We start from the raw sequence: 12,695 nt of genomic DNA, 5'->3' as shown, positions 1-12,695 counted from the left end.
GTAATAACAGTGATCACCAAAAATGTCCCAGAATCCTCCTCACCTCTCTGATCAGGCTTGTATTTTATTAATAGAAAAAAAAATGATGTCATAAGACCTCCCAAACTCTTATGCCGCGTACACATGTCTGTCTGATGGACTTTTTTCATCAGAAATTCCGATCGTGTGTGGGTGAAGAATAGCTAAATTAATATCTAATATTCTTGTATCTCAAGGGCGTTTCTGAATGAACAGCATTCATAATCAGGTTGACTTGAAAATAACGTGTGAGTTTATTATCACACAGGTGGCATCACAAACACAATGAAAAATAGTATTACAGTTCAGTTTAGCGTAGATGAAAATATATGAGATTGAATCGATAGCGCCGTAGCAAGCTTATGAAAGCATGTGTGCTGCCTCAGTCTCCATTTTGCTTCGCTGAGAGTTTTCCAAAGTAGGCATGTGCAAAAGGGAAAATTTCGTTTTGTTTCGTTTTAATTCGTTATTTAATTAATTTCGTTAAAGGGTCACTAAAGGAAATTTTTTTTTTTGCTGAAATGACTGTTTATTGGGTATAGAGACATAAAAGTTAACCGATTCCTTTTAAAAATGATTAACAATTGAATTTAATCTATCATATAATGTGCCTCTACTTTCACTTTCGGTTTTAAAGGACATACATGAAGTTCCGGGTGAGAGGTGAGTCGGGAAGACTCACAGAACAAAAACAAACAAATCCAGGGCAGTGTTTTGTTTTTAAAATGAATCTGATTGGTTCTGAGGAGTTTTAGACACACAGTAATGACAGCTTAGACCACCGTGAAAATCTCCCAGTATGATGGTTATAAGGAAACAGGCAACCAGGAAGTGTGGAGATCACAGCAGAATTACAGCTACTTCAAAGCAAAAACGAACAATAAGGACATGAAACCAGTACTTCAGTAAGGTAAAGGAAGCTATTTAGCTAAAAAAAAAAATTCCTTTAGTGACCCTTTAAGTTAGGTTCGTTACATGTGTTAAATTCGTTTTCGGAACTCGTTCGTTTTCGACCGAATTTCGAAAAATCCGGTCAATTCGAAAGTATTTCGACCGGATTCGACAACAAATAGTCTCTTTTCGAATATAATTTCGAAATTCGATCGGAATTCGAAAAAAAAAAAAAAAATTCGAATTCCAAATCGAAAACCCGCGGACGAAATTCGATCGGAATTAAAAAAAAAAAAAAAAAAAATTTTGAATTCCAAATCGAAAACCCGCGGACGAAATTCGATCGGAATTCGAAAAAAAAAAAAAAAAAAATCGAATTCCGATCGAATTTCGTCCGCGGGTTTTCGATTTGGAATCGAAAACGTTCGTTCGGATTCGGTAAATTCATTAATATTGCAATTCGGGAATTCGTATGCATCCGAATGTCCGAATAATGAAAAATTCGTCCGAATTTCGATTCGGAACGAAACGAAATGCACATGCCTATTCCAAAGTGAAGAAGGAGAAGAAACAGGAAATGACGCTCTTAGACTTCTGGTATCAGCTGTTCTCCTTGTCAATCTGAGTAAATATGTCAGTGTTGTCTTCCGAAGTGGGTGTAAGGCCCCGTACACACGTCCGAGGAACTCGACGTGCCAAACACATCGAGTTCCTCGTCGAGTTCAGTGTTGAAGCCGCCGAGGATCTCGGCGAGCCAACTTTCCTCATTGAACAACGAGGAAATAGAGAACATGTTCTCTATTCGGCCCGACAAGTTCCTCGTCGGCTTCCTCTGTGAAAAGTGTACACACGACCGAGTTTCTCGTCAGAATCCAGCTCCGATCGAGTTTCTGGCTGAATTCTGCCGAGAAACTCGGTCGTGTGTACGGGGGCTGAGAGAATCTGTGTGTGTGTGTGTGTGTGTGTGTGTGTGTGTGTCAGTGTCATGAAAGTGTGTGGTGTAAGTGACTTGTACCAACTTTAAGCAAAACTTATATATATATATATGTTACAAATGAACATCATGACCTCCTGTTCAGACTTAGACCCTTGTATGGCACATTCATTTCTGCTATGTTCAGCAATATGAAGATCGTATGGAGTTTGATTGACAGGCACACATGTGACACTCTATACTTAGGCCCAGATTCTCATACATTAGCGCTGCTCCTGGGCAGCGTAATGTATGAGCTCTACGTTACACCGCCGCAGGTCTACAGGTTTACATCCTGATTCTCAGAACACTTACCTGTAAACTTGCGGCGGTGTATCGTTAGATTGCTCGGCGCAAGCCCGCCCAATTCAAATGGGGCGGGCACCATTTAAATTAGGCGCGCTCCAGCGTACTGCGCATGCTCCGTCGGGTAAATTACCCGACGTGCATTGCGCTAAATGACGTCGCCCCGACGTCATTTGCCTAGATGTATACGTAAATGGCGTCCAGCGCCATTCACGGACGTCTTACGCAAACGACGTAATTTTGATTCAATTCGACGCGGGAACGACGGCCATAGTTAACATTGGTTGCCCCTGCTAATAGCAGGGGCAACCTTACGTGTCGGGTACGCTACGCAAACGACGTTAATTGGCTGCGTCGACCTCGCGTATGTTCGGGAATCGCCGTACTTACCTCATTTGCATAGACGACGGGGAAAAGCGACGATGCGACACCTAGCGGCGGGAAAAAAAATTACTTTTAAGATCTGACAGCGTAACAGCCTTACGCTTGTCAGATCTAATGGGTACCTATGCGCAACTGATTCTAAGAATCAGTCGCATAGATACCCGGGGCCAGATGAGGAGTTACGACGGCGCAAATGGTGTTGCGCCGTCGTAACGCCTTCGAGAATCTGGGCCTTAGAGTATACTGAGTGGTGTGCAGATGATGTAACATCATAAAACATATAGGCCCAGATTCTCAAAGGACTTACGACGGCGTAGCGCCATGTACGCCATCGTAAGTCCGAATGAGAGCCGTCGTATCTATGCGGCTGATTCTTAGAATCAGTTACGCATAAATTTGCCTAAGATACGAGCGGCGTAAGTCTCTTACACCGTCGTATCTTAGGGTGCATATTTACGCTGGCCGCTAGGTGGCGCTTCCATAGATTTCCGCATCAAATATGCTAATGAGCTAGATACGGCGATTCACGAACGTCCGTGCTCCCGGCGTATCAAGATATGTCATTTACGTAAGACATACGCCGGTGTAAAGTTACTCCTCATAAAGCAGGGGTAAGTCATGTTAGGTATGGACGTCGGAAACGTCGGAACAGCGTCGTGTTTAACGTCGTTTGCGTAAGTCGTCCGTGAATGGGGCTGGACGTAAGTTACGTTCACGTCGACTTATCTTTGAGCGGGCGTAATTTAATTTGAAAATTCGACGTGATACTGAGCATGTGCCGTTCGATAAAAGCGTAATTTACGTGGGGTCACAAAACATTTACATACAACACGCCCCCTACCAGCCTAGTTTGAATTAGGCGGGCTTACGCCGTATCAGATACACTACGCCGCCGTAACTTAGAGCGGAAGATGTTTCTGAATACGGGACCTGCCGCTCTAATTTACGGCGGCGTAGTGTATCTGATATACGCTACGCCCGCCTAAAGATTTTTTTTGAATTTGGGCCATAATATATATGAACATATATTATTACCACCAGTTATACCTTCATTAAGTAACTATATACTAATACATATTCGTATGACTAAGACTTCACTAAAAATAACGTAACAATAGACATAAACAAGTATATTATAAGTAGCTTAGTTATGGCTTATCTGTGATTTTAACTTTAAAGCATGTAAAGAATTAAATATAGTGGGCCAGATTCATAAAGCCGCGCGCAAAGTTGCGGCGCCGTAACTTTTCTTATTTGCGTTAAGCCGCCGCAACTTAACATGCAAGTGCTGTAGCGTATTAAGTTGTGGCAGCGTAGCGTAAATTGGGCGGCCTAATTCAAAATAGCCGGTAGGGGGCGTCTCCTATTTAAATTAGGCGCGTCCACGCGCCGAACGTACTGCGCATGCGCCGGCCTTAGATATACAGAAAACAGATAAGCCGGCGCAAAGTGTGAGTTATGCCGGCCTATCACTGATACGCCGGCATAACTCTTTCTGAATCTGGCCCAGTATCTCTAGTTCAGCTTTATGACACATGAACTCTCTGGCCGGGATTCAGATACATTGGCGTATCTTTGAGCGGGCGTAGCGCATCTCATATGCGCTACGCTGACGTAACATAGAGAGGCAAGTACAGTATTCACAAAGCACTTGCTCCCATATGTACGTCGGCGTAACGTAAATGGGCCGGCGTAAGCCCGCGTAATTCAAAGTAGCAAGGCAGTGGGCGTGTTGTATTATAATGAAGCGTGACCCCATGTAAATTCATGGCCGATCGAACGGCGCATGGGCGCGCATGCTCAGGATCACGTCGCAAATACTCCCTAAGATACGTCGGCTCAATGCTTTCGACGTGAACGTAACCTACGCCCAGCCCCATTCATGTACGACTTACGCAAACGATGTAAAATACGACGGCTGTTCAGACGTTTCCGACGTCCATACCTTAAAGCGGGGGTTCTACCTAAAAAAAATTATTTTTTTTCTAGCATGCCATTCAGCATACTAGCGCGAGCTACAGTATGCCTTTATACATTTTTTTTGGCGCCATACTCACAGTTTAATTGCGTAGTAAAGTTTCAGACTCCCTGGGCGTTCCTATGCAGAGGGAACGTGATTGACGGCCGGCTATGGCGCGTCACGCTTCACGAAAATAGCCGAAATAGGAGTTTGCTCTTCACGGCGCCTGCGCAGTCAGCTCCGATGTCTGTGTGCAGGCGCCGTATAGCGCCGTGAAGAGCCGAGACCTACTCCGGCTATTTTCGGGAAGCGTGACGCGCCATAGCCGGCCGTCAATCACGTTCCCTCTACATAGGAACGCCCATTCCCCGCGGGGAGTCTGAAACTTTACTACGCGATTAAACTGTGAGTACGGCGCCAAAAAAAAATATAAAGGCATACTGTAGCTCGCGCTAGTATGCTGAATGGCATGCTAGAAACTTTTTTTTTAGGGTGAAACACCGCTTTAACATGACTTACCCCTGCTTTATGAGGGGTAAACTTACGCCGGACGTACACCTTACGTAAACGGCGTAGCTTAATGCGACGGGCGCAAGTACGTTCGTGAATCGACGTATCTAGGGCATTTGCATATTCGACGCGTAAATCTACGGAAGCGCCCCTTGCGGCCAGCGTAAATATGCACCCAAGATACGACGGCGTGAGGAGACTTACGTCGGTCGTATCTTGGCAAATTTCAGGCGTATCTAGTTTCAAGACTACGCGTATAGATACGACGGCGCACATTTGGACTTACGACGGCGTATCTGGAGATACGTCGTCGTAAGTCCTTTCTGAATCCCGGCCTGTGTGTATTCTTATCTGTGAACCTGCTGACCCGCTGACCTCATGTCAATCCTTGGACTGGAGAAACAGCTGCGTCTAAATCCTGACATTCAAACCTTATGTCATTCTCAAAATGGCTGACCAGAAATATCATCAAAGCTTTAGATTGAAGAATTATGTCATATCAATTGACCAAGGTCATTCACTCATACCTAATTATTATGATTAATCATTAATCCAAATATGTTTTGCAAGCTTGCCATGAATTATGAATTGCCGAATTATGAATTTGAAATAATATTCTAACAGTGGGCCCCATCGGACTTTTTCCATCTGTGCTTAGAAATAGAACATGTTTTATTTTGTTCTGATGGAAAAAAAAACACAACAGGAAATTCCTATCGTCTGTGTGCAACTCCGATGGTGAAAAAAAACCACGCATGCTCAGAATCAACTCGATGCATGCTCGGAAGCATTGAACCTTATTTTTCTCAGCTCGTCATAGTGTTTTATGTCACTGCGTTTTGGACGGTCGGAATTTGGCCTGACAGTGTGTATGCAAGACAGCTTGAATGGAATTCCGATGAAAAGTTCCATCGGAAATTCCAATTGTGTGTACGGGCATTACTCACCTCTTCCTGATATATATACAGGACTCTTCTCTCTGAACAGATAAACTGATGGCTCGTACACACGACCGGTTTTCCCAGTAGGAAAACTGGGGGGAAAAAAGAGAACTTGTTCTCTATTTTCCGAAAAAATCTTGCTGAGAAAACCGTCGTCTGTATGGTTTCCCGAGGGGGAAAAAATGAGCATGCTCGTAAACAATTCAACGCATACGCGGAAGAATAGAACGTCATTTTGTCGGCTCTTCGTAGTTTTTGACGTCACCGCGATCTTGACATTCAAAAGTTCAGCGGCCTTTTATGTGACCGTGTGTATGCAAGGCAGGCTTGACAGGAATGCCGTCAGGAAAAACATTGTGGCCCGGATTCACGTACAGCGGCGTATCTTTGAGCGGGCGTAACGTATCCTATTTACGTTACGCCTCCGCAACTTAGACGGGCAAGTGCAGTATTCTCAAAGCACTTGCTCCGTAAGTTGCGGCGGCGTAGCGTAAATAGGCCGGCGTAAGCCCGCCTAATTCAAATGTGGAAGATGTGGGCGTGTGTTATGTAAATGTTATGTGACCCCACGTAAATGACGCATGCGCCGTCCGTGGACATATCCCAGTGTGCATTGCTCCAAAGTACGCCGCAAGGACGTATTGGTTTCGACGTGAACGTAAATTACGTCCAGCCCCATTCACGGACGACTTACGCAAACGACGTAAAATTTTCAAAATTCGACGCGGGAACGACGTCCATACCTAACATTGGTATGCCGCATGTACGCCTCATATAGCAGGGTTAACTTTACGCCGGGAAAAGCCTAACGTAAATGGCGTATCTGTACTGCGTCGGCCGGGCGTACGTTCGTGAATTTGCGTATCTAGCTGATTTACATATTTCTAGGCGTAAATCAGCGTACACGCCCTAGCGGCCAGCGTAAATATGCAGCTAAGATCCGACGGCGTAAGAGACTTACGCCGGTCGGATCTAATACAAATCTATGCGTAACTGGTCTTAGAATCATGCGCATAGATACGACAGCTCGGACTCGGAGTTACGATGGCGTATCTCCTTTGAGAATCTGGGCCTGTTTTTTTGTCCTGACGGGAAAAATGGTTGTGTGTACAAGGCATGAGAATTATCTGGACTGTACTGAGATAAATATGGTCTAGTATGTATCTGGCTTCTAAGATAGACAGTTGGATAAATGGTTCTATATTTAGGACGTATCCGGTCTATAAACCAGAGGCTCTGGATGGACAGTTGGATAAATGGCTCTATATTTAGGCTATATCTGGTCTATAAACCAGAGGTTCTAGATGGACAGTTGGATAAATGGTTCTATATTTAGGATGTATCTTATTCTATAAACCAGAGGCTCTAGATGGACAGTTGCATAAATGGCTCTATATTTAGGACGTATCTGGTATATAAACCAGAGGCTCTGGATGGACAGTTGGATTAATGGTTCCATATGTAGCGTGTAGCTATGTAAATATTACAATACTCTATATAAGTGTATATCAGCATCTTTTGAAGATAAAAGACATCACAGTGACTATGGAGGAAGAGGACGGACATGACGGGGATTACTGGGTGTAAATATAAAATAATATCTTATTACCTCCTCTGCTATCGGTTGCAGAAATGTCTCCCTCCACTTCCAGCATACTTTCCACTCTCAAGAAACTTTCCATCTGTAGATGACATCACTTCCTGTTTGTATCTGCTTTCACTTCCTGTCTCTGCATTCCACGCATCATAAGTGAGATCATCACCTTGTGGAGAAAATACACACTGCAGCCTATGTTTTTATAAACGTTGACAGATACTTCTTGATACCTGTATTTTCTTTAGCTTTGGTGCTTAAAGCGGGGGTTCACCCTAAAAAAAATTTCTAACATTACATTCAGCTCACTACCGACATTGACAGTATGCATTTTTGTTGTTGTTGCTGTACATACCTCGTAAAGCTATTTTCTTAGCTGGCTTCCGGGTAGTGAATCGCGCGGGAGTGGGCGTTCCTATGCCCTAGTTAGTGATTGACTTGATGACAAACACCGCCCACCCCGTCGCATAAGGAGCGTCACGAGTTGCCGAAAGAAGCCGAACGTCGAGTCGGCACTATACGGCGCCTGCGCACCGACGTTCGGCTTCTTTCGGCAACTCGTGACGCTCCTTTGCGACCGGGGGCTGTAGTGTTTGTCGTCACGTCAATCACTAACTGCTGCATTAGGAACGCCCACTCCTGCGCGATTCACTACCCAGAAGCCGGCTAAGAAAATAACTTTACGAGGTATGTACGGCAAAAAAAAATAAAAAAAATCGACATACTGTCAATGTCGAGACTGAGCTCAATGTAATGTTAGAAAATTGTTTTTAGGGTGAACCCCCGCTTTAAAGTGGAACTTTAGTCAGAAAATTAGGTCCTTCTAGATCACCTCAGGCTGGCACCTTTTGCATATAAAATATAGAAGTAGCCCCCGGCTTAGTATTGCCTCTGTAATATATGCAGAGTATTGCGCTCTGAAACATTGCATTGCGTTTTCTGGCTAAACTGATAGCAGGAGGAGAGACTCTATTGGATACAGCTGCAGGATTGAAGGCAGATTGGGTCCTGCGGTAGCTAAGAAGGAAGCCCACCCCTAACAACAAAACAAGGAAGGACAGGATTGGATAGCAGCCCAGGAGAGCTGTGATTGGGGGAGAGAGAGGAGGAGAGACAGAGGGACATTGTGTGAGTCAGACATAAAAAATGTCCCATGTGCTTGTCTCCTGAGCACTTCCAGAGCCTGCGTTGCTGTCTGTGGCTCTCCTAAAGGGAGGTGCACACTTGAGAGGGGAGTTTGCAGTGTGTTATTCTGCCTGATTACTGAAGATGTGCTAACAGTGCAGTGCAATTTTGTAGTTGCTATAACTTTTGCGCAAACCAATCACTATACGCTTATTGCGATCTCTTTTTTTTTTTACCAAAAATATGTAGAAGAATATGTATCGGCCTAAACTGGGGACGAAAAACATTTTTTTTTGGGATTTTTATTATAGCAAAAAGTAAAAAATATTGTTTTTTTTTGTTTATAGCGCAAAAAATAAAAACCGCAGAGATGATCAAATACCACCAAAAGAAAGCTCTATTTGTGGAGGAAAAAGACGTAAATTTTGTTTGAGAGCCACGTCGCACGACCGCGCAATTGTCATTCAAACCTGACAGCGCTGAAAGCTGAAATTTCACCTGGGCAGGAAGGGGGTATATGTGCCCAGTAAGCAAGTGGTTAAGGGGAACCCCGTACCAAAAAATAAAATAATGGCGTGGGTCACCCCTCGTGCAGCGCGTGTGTGTGTGCTGAAAAAGAGAAGCACGTTTCCGTACGGGATTTTGCCCCGGTGAGCCATTGACGCAGTATATCTGTGTGAACCGGTCGGCAAACAGTAAAAAGATACCTTGCGGTGTTTACTCTCCAAAATGTGGTGATTTTGTGGGCGTTTCTCCTATCCCGTCACTTTAGGGCCTCAAAAAATGTGTTAGATAGTTAGGAAATCAGATGCACTATTTGCCTGAAGGTGCTCCTGGGATTTTGGGCCTCTCTATGCATCCAGACAGTACTTGTGGTATTCCCATGCTTGGAAGCAGTAGAAGAATGTGTTTTGTGTTGTAATTCTAAGTATACCCATATTGTGTGTGAGAAATAACTTGTTATAATGACAACTTTGAGAAACAAAATCAGATTTTATTTATTTTCCAAAAAAGATTGTGGCGAAAATTTATAGCATCAAAAAAATCCCCATGCTTTTTACTAAATACCTTGGACTGTCTACTTTCCATAAAAGGGTCATTTGGGGTATTTGTACTGTCCTGGCATTTTAGAGACTCAAGAATTTAGATATTCAGTCAGAACATCGGAATTGATTAATTTTCAATATATACACTATACACTTTATAACTTTCACGCAGAGTAGATAATATACACAGATTTGCTTTGTATTTTAACAAAGAAATGTAGAAAAATTAATTTTACGCTAAATTAATGAAGAAAAATTATTTCTTTACAAATTTTTATAAGAGAAACTAAGAAAGTTTTATTTTTTTCAATTTTTTTGGTAATTTTTCCATTATATAGCAAAAGTGGTGGAGAATTACAATTAAAAAAAAGCTTTACGTGTCTGAAAAAATCATATAAAATTAATTTGTGTACAGAGTTCCACGGTCGAGTAATTATCAAAGTATCACTGTGCTGAAAACTGAGCTATGGCCTGGACAGGAAGGGGGTTTAACACGCCGGTGTTCAAGTGGTTATCAAATAATAAAATGTAAGCAAGAATCTAAATCAAAACCTTTATAATTACAGATAATAAATAATAAAATCTACAAATTATTGGGTGGACCAATCACAAGCCAGCTTTTTCGGTAACACATAAAAAGAGCAAAAATGTACAGAAACCGATATCAACCAATAAGAAGTGTTGTCCATGTATTGTCATATCTGGCTATATATTAGCACAGTTTAGTTATATGGTGCGGTCTGTGTGAGTGCGGGACCGAGTCATCACTGTATGTTTAGAGGATGATATTACTAGAATTCAATCCCTGCAGACTCAGATCTATCAAACCGAACCTGAAAAACATTCAATATATTTCGCCCCTCCCCCAACACACCACTGTTATCATGAGAAAGATCGTTAGCTTGTGTGAATTCTCTGGTGTTGCAGAAGCCTTCCTTTCTGCATGAAAGATTTCCCGCACTCTGAACATGAATAAGGATGCTCACCCGTGTGAATTCTCTGGTGTTCATGAAGGGCTTTTTTCTGAGTGAAAGATTTTCCGCACTCTGAACACGAATAGGGACGCTCACCTATGTGAATCTTCTGGTGTTCATCGAATGAATATTTCCAATTAAAACATTTCCCACACTCTGAACACGAATAAGGACGCTCACCCGTGTGATCTCTCTGGTGTACAAGAAGTTTTTCTTTTGCGATGAAACCTTTCCCGCACTCTGAACACGAATAGGGACGCTCCCCCGTGTGAAGCTTCTGGTGTCTAATAAGACTTTTTTTCTCAGTGAAACCTTTCCCGCACTCTGAACAAGAATAGGGAAGGTCGCCCGTGTGACATATCTGGTGTGCAATAAGATTTTTTTTGTCGGAGAAACATTTCCCACACTCTGAACATGAATAAGGACATTCACCTGTGTGACTTCTTTGGTGTATAAGAAGAATTCTTTTCTCAGTGAAACATTTTCCACACTCTGAACATGGAAAGGGACGTTCACCCGTGTGCATTCTAAGATGTTTAAGAAGGTGATTTTTCCGAAAGAAACATTTCCCGCACTCTGAACATGAATGGGGGCGCTCCCCAGTGTGAAGCTTCTGGTGTCTACTAAGATTGTTTTTCAGAGTGAAACATTTTCCGCACTCTGAACATGAATAGGGACACTCAGTCGTGTGACATTTCTTGTGTTTAAGAAGGTCTCTCTTTTTTGTGAAAAGTTTCCCACACACTGAACATGACAATGACCTTTCTTCTGTGTGATCTCCTTCCTGCCCTGAAGAAGATTCCTCGGGAATAGACGGATCTATTAAAGCATTTCTACTGTGAGATCTTAGAGTCCTGGTATGTGATTTATCAGAAGATTCCTCAGACGTATTCCCGACATTATGGTCATCTGCTGAGAAACAATTTTACAATAAATGTTGGAAGAATTGTTGGAATTTTGTATTCAGGAGTCATATATGTTGGTCTAGTTCTAAATCTTTGAGCTCCGGAATACAAGTGGGAGAAATCAGAACAGAAATAGAAATTCAAAGTAGATAAACGATACAATTCACCCAAATCACACTGTGCGACTTTGTGCATTGAGGACATTGTTATTGAGGAATGGAGATGGACCTTTCATATGGTGTACAGTATCTCCTCCTCATTTGTTGGGAACATGACGTTATATTGAGGAATGGAGATGGACCTTTCATATGGTGTACAGTAGGGTTGTCCCGATACCACTTTTTTAGGACCGAGTACAAGTACCGATACTTTTTTTCAAGTAGTCGCCGATACCGAATACCGATACTTTTTTTAAATGTGTCCCCAAATGCAGCCATGTCCCCCCCATATGCAGCCATGTCCCTCTAGCCATGTCCCTCACATATGCAGCCATGTCCCTCTAGCCATGTCTCTCACATATGCAGCCATGTCCCTCACATATGCAGCCATGTCCCTCTAGCCATGTCCCTCACATATGCAGCCATGTCCCTCTAGCCATGTCCCTCACATATGCAGCCATGTCCCTCTAGCCATGTCCCTCACATATGCAGCAATGTCCCTCTAGCCATGTCCCTCACATATGCAGCAATGTCCCTCTAGCCATGTCCCTCACATATGCAGCCATGTCCCTCACATATGCAGCCATGTCCCTCACATATGCAGCAATGTCCCTCTAGCCATGTCCCTCACATATGCAGCAATGTCCCTCTAGCCATGTCCCTCGATGCGGCGGCGCGATGCAGTGGCAGCGGCGGGGGGGGGAAAGTATTCTATTTAGGTATCGGGGGTATTTGCGCGAGTACGAGTACTCCCGCAAATACTCTGTATCGGTCCCGATACCGATACTGGTATCGGTATCTGGACAACCCTAGTGTACAGTATCTCCTCCTCATTTGTTGGGAACATGACGTTATATTGAGGAATGGAGATGGACCTTTCATATGGCCTTCTCCATGTCTGTCTGTCCAC

The 12,695-nt window shown here is 43.3% G+C and overlaps 1 protein-coding gene across 1 annotated transcript in view; it reads right to left on the bottom strand.

The window, feature by feature from the left end:
* The window catches only part of LOC120910542 (zinc finger protein 585A-like), a 46,282-nt gene that overhangs the window by 15,743 nt on the left and 17,844 nt on the right, over nt 1-12,695 (bottom strand). The window contains exons 4-5 of the mRNA XM_040322298.1: nt 10,651-11,634; nt 8,558-8,613 (exon numbers count right to left, since the gene is read on the bottom strand). Of these exons, the coding sequence (XP_040178232.1) occupies nt 8,558-8,613; nt 10,651-11,634 (1,040 nt within the window). The remainder of the gene's footprint in view (nt 1-8,557; nt 8,614-10,650; nt 11,635-12,695) is intronic.

Source organism: Rana temporaria, chromosome 8 (assembly GCF_905171775.1).
Source record: "Rana temporaria chromosome 8, aRanTem1.1, whole genome shotgun sequence".
Lineage (NCBI taxonomy): Eukaryota > Metazoa > Chordata > Amphibia > Anura > Ranidae > Rana > Rana temporaria.
Note: the sequence above shows the minus strand (reverse complement) of the source record. Positions and strands in the feature narration are given on the sequence as shown.